This window comes from Myotis lucifugus, unplaced genomic scaffold (assembly GCF_000147115.1).
Source record: "Myotis lucifugus unplaced genomic scaffold, Myoluc2.0 scaffold_167, whole genome shotgun sequence".
NCBI lineage: Eukaryota > Metazoa > Chordata > Mammalia > Chiroptera > Vespertilionidae > Myotis > Myotis lucifugus.
In genome coordinates this window covers 1100390-1117487 of record NW_005871215.1, presented here as the reverse complement: position 1 = coordinate 1117487, position 17098 = coordinate 1100390, and the positions used below count along the sequence as shown (strand labels likewise).

General features: G+C 43.1%; 1 protein-coding gene and 1 non-coding gene across 3 annotated transcripts in view; both read left to right on the top strand.

The window, feature by feature from the left end:
* DYRK4 (dual specificity tyrosine phosphorylation regulated kinase 4) overlaps nucleotides 1–17098 on the top strand; it is a 31044-nt gene that overhangs the window by 10830 nt on the left and 3116 nt on the right. For both annotated transcript variants that reach the window (XM_023759946.1, XM_023759945.1), the window contains exons 7-10: nucleotides 2599–2680; nucleotides 6698–6870; nucleotides 8610–8670; nucleotides 12505–12634. In XM_023759946.1, the coding sequence (XP_023615714.1) occupies nucleotides 2599–2680; nucleotides 6698–6870; nucleotides 8610–8670; nucleotides 12505–12634 (446 nt within the window). The remainder of the gene's footprint in view (nucleotides 1–2598; nucleotides 2681–6697; nucleotides 6871–8609; nucleotides 8671–12504; nucleotides 12635–17098) is intronic.
* LOC111827454 lies at nucleotides 2846–2980 on the top strand. Its single transcript, XR_002831035.1, has one exon. It is a non-coding gene; the product is annotated as a small nucleolar RNA SNORA5 (small nucleolar RNA).

Below are 17098 nucleotides of genomic sequence, written 5' to 3'. Positions count from 1 at the left end.
CCTTTCAGCATTTCATATAATACTGGTTTGGTGGTGATGAACTCCTTTAGCTTTTTCTTATCTGTGAAGCTCTTTATCTGACCTTCAATTCTGAATGATAGCTTTCTGGATAAAGTAATCTTGGTTGTAGGTTCTTGGTATTCATCACTTTGAATATTTCTTGCCACTCCCTTCTGGCCTGCATAGTTTCTGTTGAGAAATCAGCTGATAATCTTATGGGTACTCCCTTGTAGGTAATTGACTTTCTTTCTCTTGCTGCTTTTAGGATTCTCTCTTTGTCTTTTGCTCTTGGCATTTTAATTATGATGTGTCTTGGTGTGGTCCTCTTTGGATTCCTTTTGTTTGGGGTTCTCTGCGCTTCCTGGACTTGTAAGTCTATTTCTTTCACCAGGTAGGGGAAGTTTTCTGTCATTATTTCTTCAAATAGGTTTTCAATATCTTGCTCTCTCTCTTCTTCTGGCACCCCTATAATTCGGATGTTGGTACGCTTGAAGCTGTCCCAGAGGCTCCTTATACTATCTTCGTATTTTTTGGATTCATTTTTCATTTTGCTTTTCTGGTGGGTGTTTTTTGCTTCTTCGTATTTCAAATCTTTGGACTTGATTTTTGCGATCCTCTGGTCTGCTGGTGGGAGTCTGTATAATATTCTTTATTTCAGTCAGTGTATGCTTAATTTCTAGTTGATCCTTTATCACAACCTCGAGGATCTCACTAGATTTCTTGAGGGTCTCACTAAGTTTATTGGCGGTTTCTAGAAAATTCTTGAAAAACCTTAAAAGTGTGGTTTTGAACTCTATATCCTGTAGTTTGCTTTCCTCCATTTCTGTCATTTGTGTTCTGTTTCTTTGTCTCTGCATTTTTTATGGTTCCCTTTGTTGATAGAGTGGCTTTCTGTGCTAGGTGTCCTATAGGGCCCAGTGGCTCAGCCTCCCCAATTACCTGAGGTAGACACTCTTGGTACACCCCCTTGTGGGCTTTGTGCACAGTCTTGTTGTAGTTAAGCCTTGATTGTTGTAGGTATCACTGGGAGGAATTGACCTCCAGGCCAATTGGCTGTGAGAATCAGCTGTGTCTGCAGTGGGAAAACTTCTGTGCTGGAGACACCCCTTCAGGGCAAGACTTTCTTCAATGGGGCTTTGGTGCTCACTGAGTCTGCCCCCTGAGTGTGTCATTTATGGGTCTGAGGAGCTGCAATCTGGATGGTCCCACTCTGACCACCAAGCACACTGGCTCCTGGATCTCTAAGGAGGTGCTAATCTAGCCTCTGCCTGAGGCTACCCAGCAGGAGCTCAGCTGTGAAGCAATGCAAGTTGCCCTGGGGCCTTGGGCCAGCTGCAGTTTGTTAGGTGATTATCAGATTGCAAAGGCCCAGGCCTTTCATATGCAAAAGCCTCTGTGCACGGGGCGGGGCCCAGGGGATCAACAGGGCGGATCAAGCAGTAATGGCTGCTCTCAGTCCTGCCCTCAGAGGCCCTGTTTCTCAGTGTCCCGGCAATTGCTGCAAGCACCCCCGAGAGAAAGCTGCCCTCAAGTTCCAACCGATGCCAGACAGTCCAGTTTCTCACGTATGAGTCTGGATCCCCAGAGACTCGCCCGGAACTGGAGCTCAGAGCTTGAGACTCCCTCCTGATTGAAAAAGACAACTGTGTCCTCAGCCGCCAGCCCTCTCCACATGCTCCTCTGTACCTCTGTATTTTACTTTCACACTGCACCTCCTCTGAGTCTCGGTATGCTTTTCTCTTTCCTTCTAGTTGTAGAATTTCCACTCAGCCAGCCTTCCTGTGGTTCTGGATGATGTCCGTTCCGTCTTTTAGTTGTATTTTTGAAGTGATTGTGCAAGGCAGCAATCTCTGGTGTTTACCTATGCCACCATCTTGGTTTCTCCCTAAATTTGTACTTTCTTAGTTTATGGTGCCAGAGGTTTTGGATTAATCCTGCTATTCCATATCTAGAATGGTAAGGGACTGAGTAAACAATTCATTCTTCCAATATTCATAATAATCAATTCATCTGATATCCAGATTCTTGAAAACACAATTAGTAGTTTAATCTTCCAGGGGATTACTGTCATGCTACTGTCATGCTTGTGGAGGCGAGCCCAGGAGGTCTGCCTCTCTATCCATGACACTACTAGAACTCCTGGTTTCACATTTCCCCCAAAGTCAGCATAAGAATCACAAATTCCAATCAAATCATTGTCTTTTTGTTTGTTTGTTTTAGTCTTCTACCTTCATAGCTGTATGTGATTGGGCACTTAATGGATACATCAGATTCTGTCAGTTATATTTCTAAGGCCTTATGTAAGCAAGGCATAGGACCAGGTGCCTAGGAGATAAAAAAAAAATGCATAATCTGTATTGGGAAAGGGACAAAATACATGTAAAAGAAATACTGCAAAGCAGCAAATAAGAGGTATATAACACAAGTCAAATGGGATGTCAAGGTAGGTAAACACATGGGATTTGGAGAAAATGTGGGAGGAGTCTACCATGAAGTAGTCTAATTTTGGACTGGGTCCTGGAAGATGGCAGACATTTAGATCAATAGAAGGCCTGGACAACATTATTAAAATGTGACATATGTCCTTCTTCTTTTCAGGAAAATATCGTGTTACACCAGAAGGGCCAAGTCTCTATTAAAGTTATTGACTTTGGATCAAGCTGTTATGAGCATGAGAAAGGTAAGCCCCATTCCAGTCTCTTTGTCTGAATTTTCCTATTGAGATTTCTTTCCCTACTGAAACAAGTTCTTCATAACGAGTTTACTTGGGTTCTAGTCTGGCCTTAGTTGTTAAAATTGCTTGCATGATTTTGCACAAGGTTCTTCACTTCTCTGAGACTAAATTTCCACCTCTATAAAATGAGAAGGTTGGATTTAAAGCCACCAGATCTCGCCCAGAAGCCTGCCACAGAAACACTGTGGTGCATGGGCCCTGATCCCCTCTGCTGGGCCTCAGGGATAAGTTTGGCTACAGACATAAAAAAAAAAAAAAAAAAAGCCACCAGATCTCATATTCTGTGGATTAGGAATTACCCAGGAGCACTGGGTCCTCAAACTAACTAGATGGGCATCAAAATCACTTGTGGCCTCTGAAAAATTATAGCTTCCAGGGCCTCACCCCCAATGTGCCAAATCTAGTTTTCTGGGGGAGTACCCAAGAGTCTGCACATAGCCATTCTGAAGTTTGGGATTCACTGCCCTAGGCTCCCTAGGCTTTATACTTCTTTCAAGCTAGAATCCAGCAAACAGCCCTGAGAACATTGGCACAAACTGCTGAACTTGATTTGCTAGTCTCTACTTTGGGCTTTTATCAAGTTTGCTGTTGACAACAATTACCATTCTACAAAGATTTATCGAGTATCTACAATGTGTCAGTCACTGTCCTGGATACCAGGAACAAAAAAAACCTGTGCTCAGGTTGCTTATAGTTCAATGGAAGACACAGAAAAATAACATGATAGGTGCAGTGATCAGAGATACACACAGGCTGTGCTAAGAGCATACAGAAGAGGCAGCCTTCATGGTGGCAGGGGTGGCAGAAGAAGCCTCCTGAGATTGAAAAAATAACTATTAGAAGGATGTTTTCAAATATTCTGCAGCACCACTTTGAAGACATGTGTCCTTTACCTTTTATGGATCCCATAAGAAATTCCAGCTAGAAAACAGTATGCCTCCCACAAAGAACCCGTGTGCTTACTCTTCTCGGCTGGAAAAGCAGTGTAACCTCTCAGTTACCATTCTACTGTGGCTGGCAGAATGCTCAGAAGCAAACTTATAATTATTTTATCCTTGGTTTCTGATAGTCATATCCCTCTTTATACATTTCCCTTTATCTTTTGTTTAACTGTGTGACAGTATAGAGTAGAGACACTAGACTTGAACTGCCTGGATTCAAACCCCAGTTCTACCACTTATAGATGAAAGACCTTGACCATTTATTTAATCTCTGTATGCCTAATTTTTCTCATTTTAAAATGGGGGCAATAATAGTACCTCCTTCATAGGGTTGTTGTAAGGATTGAAAGAGTTCATCTGTATAATACACTTGGAATAGTGGCTGGCACATAGTAAGCACTATGCAAGTATCTGTTAAACCCAGTTTTTAACACTACCCTGTATGTATGTACTTTAGTTGAAAAGTGCTTCAAATCTATTTTGGAAGCAGGCAGGATATGAAAGTGATTTTTATTAAATCTTTATTTTGTCTTTAGTCACAAAATTATCATATCCTTACTATAACCAAGACAAACAACAAAGAAGGGATTACAGAATCCCCGCCCTGACCCATGCAGAGAATCACCAATAATAGCACTTGGAAACAATGAAAATGTCCCATTTCTCCAACCTCGGTCTTCCTATAATATCATCTTCCATACAGCCTCGACTCCTGAGATTCCACTGAGCTTTCCCGTCCACATTTTACATTAAACAACATATGTGCATAATATATTGAATATACATTTTTAAATTGTGCCTTTTGTGTGCTTCTTTTTCAGTTCTCATACGCCTCCTCCTTTGCCAAATCACAATACTTTCAGAAGATGTCTACCCCAAACTAATATGACAGTTTGGAAAGTCAGCTTGATATTAGTCTTACGTTTCCTTTTTTTATTTTTATTTATTTAAAATATATTTTATTGATTTTTCACAGAGAGGAAGGGAAAAGGATAGAGAGTTAGAAACATCGATCAGCTGCCTCCTGCACGCCCCCTACTGGGGATGTGCCTGCAACCAAGGTACATGCCCTTGACCGGAATCGAACCTGGGACACTTCAGGTCGACACTCTATCCACTGAGCCAAACCGGTTAGGGCGTGTTTCCTTTTTTTAAAGTTTAGCTGACTAAAATTGATTTCCTAGAACCATGGGGAAATAGAGTTCTTTATCGATAAAGTGAGGATAATAACCTCTATAACAAGGCTGCACTGTAAGATTTGATGAGATTAGATACAAGATGTGACTCCTGAGTGCCGCTCGGTTGTACTTCCAGTTTTCTGCAAAGCCCGTAGAGCAAGCATGTCAAACTCAAAGGCTAACATGGGCCAAATAAACAAGGTTTAAGTTTATGTGGGCTGCAAAAAAACAAAAGCTTCCATTTTTATAGAAATGTAGGTTTATTTCTTTTTCAAATTTAAATATACTTTATTGTTTTTTTACAGAGAGGAAGGGAGAGGGATAGAGAGTTAGAAACGTCGATGAGAGAGAAACATTGATTAGCTGCCTCTTGCACACCCCCTACTGGGCATGTGCCCACAACCAAGGTTCATGCCCTTGACCGGAATCGAACCTGCAACCCTTCAGTCGGCAGGCCGAGGCTCTATCCATTGAGCCAAACCGATTAGGGCAAAATGTAGGTTTATTTCAATAGAGACATGCTGAATACAAAGGGCTGAAATAAATGAGTAATCATTAACATAAAATAATAGAACATTTTAATAAAAATTAATATTTTTTCTTGAACATTAACTTACCAGACACTGAATAATGGCACAAATTAGTAAGTGTAACGCAAATAAACCTATTTTTCTTGTTTTCCAAAAGTGAAATAATTTCCTTTTGTGAACACCAAACAAGTCAGTTCAAGACTAATGATGTGGCAATCAGCTGCTAAAATATTCGCTGCTAGTATTAGTGGAGAGAAATGGTGCACCTGCGCATAAGGCACATAAGTGAAATGAATGCAACACGATTATAGCAATCAGTCATTAGCGAATGTTGTAGTTTGTTATTAATAACTAGGGGCCCAGTGCACGAAGTCATGCACCTTGAAAGGAACTGTTGGCCGCGAGGCTGTGGTGGGCACAGGGATGGGTCTCAGCCCATCCTCCGCACCCCCGGCCTGCCCCTCCAGCCACGGTCCCCAGTCCCCTGTCTGCCGGCAGCCCACTCCTGCCACTGCTACTCCCACGTGCTTACAACACCACCCCGCTCGCACCCGCTGACAGCACAGAGCTATTGGGGCCGGCGCCAGCAGCGGATGCTAGAGGGGCCAGTGCCATCAGTGGGTGTGAGTGTTGGCTGCTGCCCTGATTGCCCCTCAGGAGCAGGGGGAGGTGGAGAAGCCCTCAGGGGCAATCGGGACCTGCAGCCACCGCTCACACCTGCTAATGGCGCTGAGCAATTAGGGCTGGAGCTGGGCGCCGGCAGTGGGTGCAAGCGAGGCCTGCGCCGGCAGCAGGTGTGAGTGCCAGGTGGGACTGTGACACGCAGGAGCTAAGAATTTTCAGTAACCACCAGAGGCTCACCCTGATGACAGCAACCAGCACCCCGCCTTGGTCTAGTGCCTCCACTCATCCCACCACGACTGACGCCTGCTATGTTCTATGCTCTGCCACCTGCTGCCGATGCCCACCATGTTCTGTGCACACCCCCTGGTGGTCAACACTTGTCATAGCGACCGGTTGTTCGGTTGTTCCGCCATTCGGTCTATTTGCATATTAGGGTTTTATATAGAGAGATTATGTATAACAGGATATTGTAAAAATTAAGTTACGAAATTTTTATTACGTTTCTTATATACCATTATACTGGCTGGGCTGAAAAAATATTTGTTGTGGCCCTCAGGCCATGAGTTTGACGTGCTTGGTGTAGGGAATAGTAGTTATCATTCACCCATACCTGAGAGGTTTTCCTGGAGAAGGATGCTCTGGGGAGGAGAAGGTTTTCCTAGGGGAGGTTTCTCTTTCTTTTGCTCATAGTGTACTCGTACATCCAAAGCCGGTTCTACCGATCGCCAGAGGTGATTCTGGGCCATCCATACAACATGGCTATTGACATGTGGAGCCTGGGATGCATCATGGCTGAACTGTACACGGGCTACCCACTGTTCGCCGGGGAGAATGAAGTGGAGCAGCTAGCCTGCATCATGGAGGTGAGGGGGTGGACTGGCCACGCTGCACTGGGCGGTGGCAGGACAGCTTGCTTCCACTCTCAAAGTTTGGGTTGTATCAGGCTCACTCTAGGGCAGCGGTCTGCATACTCTTCTGTTTTGGAGTAGATGTTCCCTAAAAGTATTTTTGAAATTATGTATCCCCTTTTACATTTTTAAGTTGACATCTAACATTTTTTACCATTAATAATTATAAAAGATGTAATTTTCACATATTGTGAAGTGACATTTAAAAATAAAACTGTTATACCAGTCTTTCAAATATATTCAAAAGACTCTAAAACCAGAGTGACATGACACCCATCAAAATCTATGTGTTGTTTAAAAAAAATCTCTGTGTCATTCAGTCATTAGTCATTAATTTTCTTAGCTTTCTGGGAAGTATATCTCCCAATAAAAAGATACATCAGATGATCATTTATTATGCCTATTATTCTTTTACTTAAACGCCTTTTGTTATGAAATTAAATTAGATAAAACAGGAGTAAAATAACCTTAAGAAATAGAAAATTTCTAATGAACAAAGATATTTTGATTGTGAACAAAAAAGGCTCATTATCTATCTATCTATCTGTCTATCTATCTATCTATTTCTTTTTACCTATCTATAAAAATCTCTTTTCTAAAGTGTCTCAAAGTTACAACTCAGAGACACACACATACCCTTGAGAATTCGTGCATGAAATTCGTGCAAGGGTTGGCCCTTGCGGTCCCGGCTGCCTTGGTTCTTGGGGCCCCACCCCCTGCACACTGGTTTTTCTGAAAGGTCATTCCAGAAGGTCATTCTGCCGTCTGGTCTAATTAGCATATTAGCTCTTTATTTTATAGGATAGTTTAATTTCATGGTTGAAAATAATAAAGTGTTAAAATAGCTGTAAACTGGCATGAGAATCAGTAAACCTGGAGTTTCATTCTGGATCTTCCTCTTTGGCAACGTACTTTCCTGCTCTGGATTTCTAAAAAAAATGTAAGTATCCATATAGATGGCTTCTAAGGTTGATGATGGATGATTTAATAAAGCCCCCCTGAACTCTTTCTGCTTCCAGTACCAAGGAGAATGAGGAATATGGGATCTGAGCTGAGTTCCTACTGCCCCAGAGTCCGCTTCCTCCTGACCTCAGTGTCAGTGGGGCTGAGGAGCAGGGGGGGCAGGGTCTGCATGGATATGGCTGGGAACCCAGCTGCAAGTGCAGATGACCCTGGGCTTAGGGTGACACCTGTAATTTCTCTATCTCAGTGCAAACTATAGATTGCAGTGAGGACAGGTAAACAAGTAAGTGCTACACTTTTTTTTCAAGTAGGTATTTTGTGATATAGTGTTTGATGGCCACCTGTTTTTTCCCTTCTCCTCTTCCTTTCCTCCCTCCCCAGTGCTCTGAGCCAGGATGTGATATTCCTTAGCTCAGGGCTTTCAGCATGGATACTGACTGGGTTGTTCAATGTGATAATGACATCTGGCTACCATCAAGAGTGCCTACCTCTAGTTGGTGCCGATGCCTGTTTAGAGTGACCTGACCGGTATTGACGCTCAGCGTGCTGAGACAGCCCTGGGTTAGGAGTCAAAGACCCAAGCTCTGGGCCTGCTCTGCCACTGGCTTATAGCACAATGTCCTGGGTCTGTATCTGTAGAAGGCAGAGTTTGACCAAAGGCCCCCTCAGCTCTAACAGTCTTGGAATGTGTGACTTACAAGAGTGAAGCAACTGCGTTTTAATTGTTGAAGGTGCTGGGCCTGCCACCATCTCACTTCATTCAGACGGCCTCCAGGAGACAGACATTCTTTGGTAAGTCCCCAGGTCTAACTCTCTTTATCCCATTGTGGCCTATGAGGTAGCACAGGCCTTGAAGACATCTCCCACACCCCAAACCCCATTGAGTGCTCTTCCCCTGGCCCCATCCCAAAAGACCTGCTATGATTAGGGATCTCTTTCAGAAAAGTAAAACGATGCTGAGAAGTGGTACCAGATGGATTGGTGGAGACAGGATGGGCATGAAGTCTTAGCAGTGAAAATATGTAGGAACATGAAAACAATCAGGTTTCTGCTCAGAAGATATATCCGCAGATCTTGGAACCTTAAATATTATGACTATACCCTCTCCTGTAAGTTCTCCTAGCCTCTCCAAGCAGTTAGCCCCCTCACACCATGCAGTGTGCAGGGAAATCAAAGAGCAGAAGGTTCTTTTCAAGAATAGTGAAAGTTTCATTGCTATATTCTGTCATTAATGGAGCATTATTCTTTTTCTACTGAAATTCTCTTATTTCTCCAGAACCTTACTATCTCAGTTCATTACAACTTTGGAATTAGATGGGTAAACAAGGGCTCTCAGTTTTGCTGGAGGTGTGTTGTGGCTTGCCAGTTATGTGCAGGACATCTGGCTAATTACTGGGGTTAAGCCTCATCCACAGTCCCATGATGCCGTCATCACAGTTCCCACACTTTGGAATCTATGATCCTCTGCCTTTTTATTCAAGTGGTGCTGTGCAAGATGGACAGGTGGATCAACAAGGTCCAACTAAGGCAGGGCTTCCAGGGCACTATTGACCAAAAAGACAAAATTAGTCTTATATCTAAAATCCCCTTGAAGAGCTACAAGAAGCTAAGGGATTCCCATCTAGAAAAAAAAGCAATCGTAGCCCAAAGGTCATCCCAGTGAAGTGAAGCCAGACACGAGGAACGGGGGACTCCACAGGCAGGGACTCCATGACATCTGGAACGACATTTCTGACCAGCCATAGTCAATGGGTTAGTTCACAGGCTCATACTGCTATGGAATCCCAGTCATTCCTAACCCTCCCACCTCTTATTTTTCACCTGAGAGTGGTCTCAAAATGAAAGGCAATCGCATAATTTCTCTCCACAACTTGCCCTGTCAATAGGAGAGTCAAACATGCCCTCATGGAGGATCCTCTTGGTTAGTGTTTCAGTCATGTTGGTGGTCAGTGGGTATGCACTGGTTCAGCCATGTGGTGGTTAACATGTAGACTATTTCTGTACCCTTTTAGTAAAATGCCACAGCCTCAAGCCCCTGCCTGACCCATCTCCTAGGACTCCTTGGATTCCCCATGACTTAGAAACTAAAAGTTTAAGGCCTGGCAAGAGGAGGTCCTCTATGATCTACTTCAGTGCCAAGGATGTCTGTCATCCATTGTGATTGTACAGTCCCCTGCCATTCCAATGGTTAAATCTTTTAAACATCACCCTGAAGTCATGGCTGGAGCTTTGAAGACCTTGCCTCTGAGTGGGGTCAGTGTCTTGGTAGCCTTAGTATGCTGCTTGCACATTAACTAACGCTTCCAGAGCAGTCTGATGGCAGACAGAGGATCTGGCTGACTGGCTGCTTAAACATGGAGCAATGGAACTGGTCTTTTGATCCCAAACTGGTCTTTTGGATTTCAAAGGATTTAGGGAAAGAATAGTAGAAATATTGGTGTTTCCTCCTTCTAGACAAAGACATTGTGGGAAGAGCCATATCTTATTTTTAAACCCCCACCCCAGGATATGTTTTTATTGAAGAGAGAGAGAGAGAGAGAGAGAGAGAGAGAAAGAGAGAAGAAGAAGAAGAAGAAGAAGAAGAAGAAGAAGAAGAAGAAGAAGAAGAAGAAGAAGATAAAAGAGAAGAGAAGATTGATCAATTGCCTCCCTCTTAACTATAACACTAAACTCAGGAGAAAGTATGAGTGGGGACTGAAAGGAAGGGAAATAGAGCATCTTTGAGAGAGTACCAAAGACATATGCATGCCCATTTTATAGGGTATCCGATTTTTACCATCAGCACTAGGCTTTACAATGATGATGTGGTTTTGGTAGCAACATCCACATATACTCACTTCCTGCATAAGAAAGAATATTATTGGGAGCTGCATCCTCTTCAGTGTTTCTCAAAGCCTATCTGATTATAAGAATCACTTGGGTACTTGACAGTATGTTAATTCTCATGATCCTCAAGGGCCTATGTTTTTAACAATAGCTCTTTGTGATTCTCATGGTACAGTGAGCTTGGGAAACACTATGTCCACTTCAGTTCTTGGCTCCCTTCCTCAGGTTGGGTTGTCAACTCCCAGCCACTCCTTGTAAATACCACTAATTAGTAGCGAAGTGATGTTGCCTCAAAGGTAAGATACTTAGGAGTTCCAGGCAGCAAGAAGGAGATGGAGAGAACAGGTGGGGTGAGAAAAACCTGTACAAGTAAATCAATTACGTAATGACGACTTTAGGAACTATGTCATTTATAAGCCTTCGAGCCTGATTCTTCTTTGGTTATTTGTAAAAAGAGCAACATAAAGGATAAGGTGGGGGTGGGGCCACTGGTGCCACAGTTCAAAAGGGAAATAGAGATTTGTGTGAATTCACAGCACCTATACCCTATGCCAGTGGTCGGCAAACTGCGGCTCGTGAGCCACATGCAGCTCTTTGGCCCCTTGTGAGGCCACGAAGTTTCAATCTCACTGTACGTGCGCGCCCGCACGTGGTATTTTGTGGAAGAGCCACACTCAAGGGGCCGCAGTTTGCCGACCACTGCCCTATGCCATGCATTGCATCCTTATACAAATAAATACATATATAAATACACGTCTGTGTATGTACACACATACACATATGCACATTCTTGGTCCTGCCAGGAATTAAGAGCAGATGTTCTTTTGGAGGCTCCACAAATTGCACTGATTACAAAAGTAATGAAAGCTCTTCATTATGCACCTTCCAGAAGGTCTGTTATATGAACCCTACTGAGTTTTTGTGAGAATTCAGTTTAATCTGTAAATTGTGTGTACATGAGTGTATATACATACCCACCCATTCACATGCAGATTTATAAGGTGTGAGCATAAGTGGTCAACTTTTCTGGACATACACACCAGAATCCAGGTGTCCAAATGAGTGGTCTCACCTGCACAGCATTGCACACAGCACCTTGGGAACCTTTGGAGCTGTCGTCAGGGCTTCTTTCCAGGCACGACAAACCATACATGTGGTGAGGGCTATAATTGGTGAAAATGACTGAAGAAAGTCACTTCAAGCTGTTCCCTAAGAAGCAATCAAGTTTGATTTCCAATTATGGACAAAAATTTTTGATGTGACTACAAAGAAGTAATGAGACTAATTTGTCTGTGTGGTTTGTAAGTGGGCTCTGAAAGCAACTCATTCTCCTAAAATGACTTTCTTATTATGCCCCATGATGTCCCAAATTCTCACTTTATTTAGTTAGTGGGGAAGAAGCTAAGGCATCAGTAATCTGAGAATGAACAATATCCTTTTTGTTCAGAGCTGAACGTTTTCATCATCTCAGATTTATTATTATTGTTATTAATCCTTATCATTATTATTTTACCTAAAATCATTGATTGATTCAAGGAGGAGTTGGTGGGAAGGAGACTCAGAACATAGTAAATAGCAGGGAAAATTGATCTAAAAGGTAGTTAAATCCATTGGATACTTCACACGTGGTTATTTCAATTGAGTGAGACTGCAGGTGTGTTTGTATGAAGGGGGCGGTGAAGTACCGGGAGTGAGAGAGCTGCAAAGACCACCCAAGACAGCTTGGATGAGTGAACAACTGTGATGTGACCAATGAATATTTACAACTGGAACTAAACACCGACTGTTGTATCTCTAAAGATTCCACAGGTTTTCCTAAAAATATAATTAACAATAGTGGGAGAAAAAGATACCCGGATTCCAAGGATCTCACGATGGTGCTGAAAACCTACGACGCCAGCTTCCTGGACTTTCTCAGAAGGTGTTTAGTGTGAGTTTGTCAAGGGTGTCTTTGTCTCTGACTCTCCTTTTAAATACTGTACTTTCCCACATGTTTGCTGGTGGAAGTCTGGGGCTGGGAGAGAGTTGTAAAAACAAGTGCTGACCAAAGACCTTTAGAGTCTACAAAACGCTTCCCCATCTGTTGCCTCATCAGTCTGCTCTCCCCACCTCCTGTGTGATTGTCTGGGCAAATGATTTGCTCTGTTTTGAGATATGACAGCTGAGGCTCAAAGAGATTAAGTGACTTTCCCTGGATTAGAATGTGTGTAGAGCTTGCCTTCTCCCTGGCCTCCAGCTGCCTGGCAGTGAGGTGGTAGGCAAGTCCTAAATGTCTTCTGCACATATTCCCAAGGCCTCTCCCCATTCCCCGGGGGTTTAGAGCCTAAATTCTTTAGGGAAGGGAAAGGGTGAGTTATAAACCATTTATTATGTGCAGCTTTTTGAATCTACATGGGTATTTTAAGTCTTAGAAATCAAGTTTCATACTTAAGTCAATCACTGTAAGAAAAGAAGAGCACACGAAGCACCCACCTAGTACAGTGCCTAGTTAGAAGGTGTTTGGAAAATGTCAGCTACTATCATTTTTTAAAATATGTTTTCATTGATTTTTAGAGAGGAAAGAAGAGAGAGAGAACGTCTAAGAGAGAAACATTAACATCGCTCAGCTGCCTCCTGCACACCCCTTGCCAGGGCATGTGCCCTGACCGCAAATCAAACTGGTGACTTTTGGTGCGTGAGTCAAATGCTCAATCACTGAGCCACATCATCTGGGCACTACTGTCTTTTTTTTTATTGTCTAAAGTTTTACATATGTCTCCTTTTTCCCCAACTGACCCCCCCGCCCCGCCAGGCCATTCCCACCCCAGGCAAGCACCTACCATCCCAGTGTCTGTGTCCATTGGTTATGCTAATATGCATCCATACAAGTCCTTTGGTTGCTCTCTAACCCTGCCCGCCCCCCACTCCTCTACCATTTGTCTCTGGATCTATTCTTGTTCATCAAATTATGTTGATCATTATATCCCACATATGAGTGAGATCATGTGATATTTATCTTACTCTGACTAGCTTATTTTGCTTAGCATAATGCTTTCCAGTTCCATCCATGCTGTTGCAAATGGTAAAAGTTCCTTTTTCATAGTGGCGTAGTATTTCATTGTGTAGCTGCACCATAGTTTTTTAATCCACTCATCTGTTGATGGGCACTTAGGCTGTTGCCAAATCTTAGCTATGGTGAAGTGTGCTGCTATGAACATAGGGGTGCACATATCCTTTCTAATTTGTGTTTCTGGTTTCTTGGGATATAGTCTTAGAAGTGGGACTACTGGGTCAAATGGGAGTTCCATTTTTAACCTTTTGAGGAAACTCCATACTGTCTTCCATAGTGGCTGCACCAGTCTGCATTCCAGTGCTTTTGCTAATCAGCAGTGCAGAGTTCCTTTTTCTCCACATCCTTGCCAGCACTTGTCGTTTGTTTTGTTGATGATAGTCATTCTACTACTGTCATTTTTTTAAAAAGGTTTTGCCAGTTGGTCTGTACCGAATGGCAACTAGATGAGCGGTGTGATATTTGGCAAGTCACTGTCTCTCTCTGGGCCTGTTTCTTTTTTGTATATAAAGGGGTATTCCCAATGTCCCTTCTAGTGATAAGCAGTCCTATTATTGTTCAGTAAAGACCACCACATCTTCATGTTCTGTCATTCTTCCAGGGTGGGAGGCATGGAGTAGTTTTAGCAAACGCTCTTCTGGCATTTGTGCACTTTGGAATTTAGGTATTAGCTCAGAGGATAAACATCAGGTACTGCTGAAAGTTTTCCCATCTGGAGAATCATGCTGCTCCTCTTGGAAATTGAGATAAAAAGGATCCTGTATCTCCATTACCCCACCCTACTCAAACCTCTTGCTAAAGCTGTAGAATGAATGTGCATTAACAAATGACAGAAACTCATTACTGACACAGAGGTGACTGATCCAGAAACCCCAACCATCCAGAACACAGCTTAGAACCAAGAAAGACATTATTTTTTTAATTAAATCTTTATTGTTCAGATTATTACAGTTGTTCCTCTTTTTTCCCCCCATAGCTCCCTTCCACCCGGTTCCCACCCCACCCTCTGCCCTTACCGCCCCCCCGCCACAGTCCTCATCCATAGGTGCATGATTTTTTTCCAGTCTCTTCCCGCATCCCCCACACCTCTCCCCCCCCAATTCTATGCTCCTGATTCTATTATATTCACCAGTTTATTCTGTTCATCAGATTATTTATTCACTTGATTTTTAGATTCACTTGTTGATAGATGTGTATTTGTTGTTCATAATTTGTATCTTTACCTATTTCTTCTTCTTCCTCTTCTTAAGGATACCTTTCAGCATTTCATATAATACTGGTTTGGTGGTGATGAACTCCTTTAGCTTTTTCTTATCTGTGAAGCTCTTTATCTGACCTTCAATTCTGAATGATAGCTTTGCTGGATAAAGTAATCTTGGTTGTAGGTTCTTGGCATTCATCACTTTGAATATTTCTTGCCACTCCCTTCTGGCCTGCAAAGTTTCTGTTGAGAAATCAGCTGACAGTCCTATGGGTACTCCCTTGTAGGTAACTGACTTTTTTTCTCTTGCTGCTTTTAAGATTCTCTCTTTGTGTTTTGCTCTTGGCATTTTAATTATGATGTGTCTTGGTGTGGTCCTTTTTAGATTCCTTTTGTTTGGGGTTCTCTGTGCTTCCTGGACTTGTAAGTCTATTTCTTTCACCAGGTAGGGGAAGTTTTCTGTCATTATTTCTTCAAATAGGTTTTCAATATCTTGCTCTCTCTCTTCTTCTGGCACCCCCATAATTCGGATGTTGTTATGCTTGAAGTTGTCCCAGAGGCTCCTTACACTATCTTTATATCTTTGGATTCTTTTTTCTTTTTGTTTTTCTGGTTGGGTGTTTTTTGCTTCTTTGTATTTCAAATCTTTGACTTGATTCTTGGGATCATCTAGTCTGCTGTTGGAACTCTGCATAATATCCTTTATTTCAGTCAGTGTATGCTTAATTTCTAGTTGGTCCTTCTTCATATCCTCAAGAGTCTCACTAGATTTCTTGAGGATCTCACTACATTTATTGGCGGTTTCTAGAAAATTCTTGAAAAACCTTATAAGTGTGGTTTTGATCTCTATATCCAGTAGTTTGCTTTCCTCCATTTCTGTCATTTGTGACTTGTTTCTTTGTCTCTGCATTTTTTATGCTTCCCTGTGTTGATAGAGTGGCTTTCTGCACTAGGTGTCCTATAGGGCCCAGTGGCTCAGCCTCCCCAATTACCTAAGGTAGACGCTCTTGGTACACCCCTTTGTGGGCTTTGTGCACAGTCTTGTTGTAGTTAAGTCTTGATTGTTGTAGGTATCACTGGGAGGAATTGACCTCCAGGCCAATTGGCTGTAAGAATCAGCTGTGGTTATGGTGGGAGAACTTCTGAGCTGGAGACACCCTTCTGGGGCAAGACTTGCTTCAATGGGGCTTTGGTGCTCACTGAGTCTGCCCCCTGAGTGTGTCCCTTATGGATCTGAGGAGTTGTAATCTGGATGGTCCCACTGTGACCACTGGGTACACTGGCTCTTGGATTTCTAAGGAGGTGCTAATTTAGCCTCTGCCTGAGGCTACCAAGCAGGAGCTATGGAGAGATCATTAGATTCCTCTTCTTTGTTTAGGGCTTGGAGGTGCCCAGATGAGGCCCAGCTGTGAAGCAATTCAAGCTGCTGTGGGGCCTTGGGCCTTCTTTTGGAATTTCTGGGTCTCTCTGACCCAGCTGCAGTTTGTTAGGTAATTTTCAGATTGCAAATGGCTAGGCCTTTCATATGAAAAAGCCTCTGGTCACAGCTTGGGTGGGGCTGGATCTCAGGGGATCAACAGGGCAGAGCAAGCTGCTATGGCTGCTCCTCAGTCCTACCCTAAGAGGCCCCACATCTCAGTGTCCTGCGGTAATCGCTGCAAGCACCTCTGAGAGAAAGCCGCCCTCGAGTTCTGACCAATGCCAGACAGTTCAGTTTCTCCCCATATGAGTCAGGGTCCCCAGAGACTCACCCGGTACTGTAGTTCAGAGCAGTTAGGAGCTTGAGACTCCCTCCCGATTGAAAAAGACAACCATGTCCTCAGTTGCCAGCCCTTTCAGCATGTGCCTCCGTACCTCTGCACTTTACTTCCGCACCTCCTCTGAGTCTCAGTGTGCTTTTCTCTTTCCTTCTAGTTGTAGAATTTCCACTCAGCCAGCCTTCCTGTGGTTCTGGATGATGTCCGTTTTGTCTTTTAGTTGTATTTTTGAAGTGGTTGTGTGAGGCAGCAATTTCCGGTGTTTACCTATGCCGCCATCTTGGTTTTAAGGCATTATTTTTTAGTGAAAATGGCTGGTTGCTCACAACTAGCAAGAAGTAGTCAAATTACTGGAGCCTACTACTTCATCACTCCATATTTTGCTAA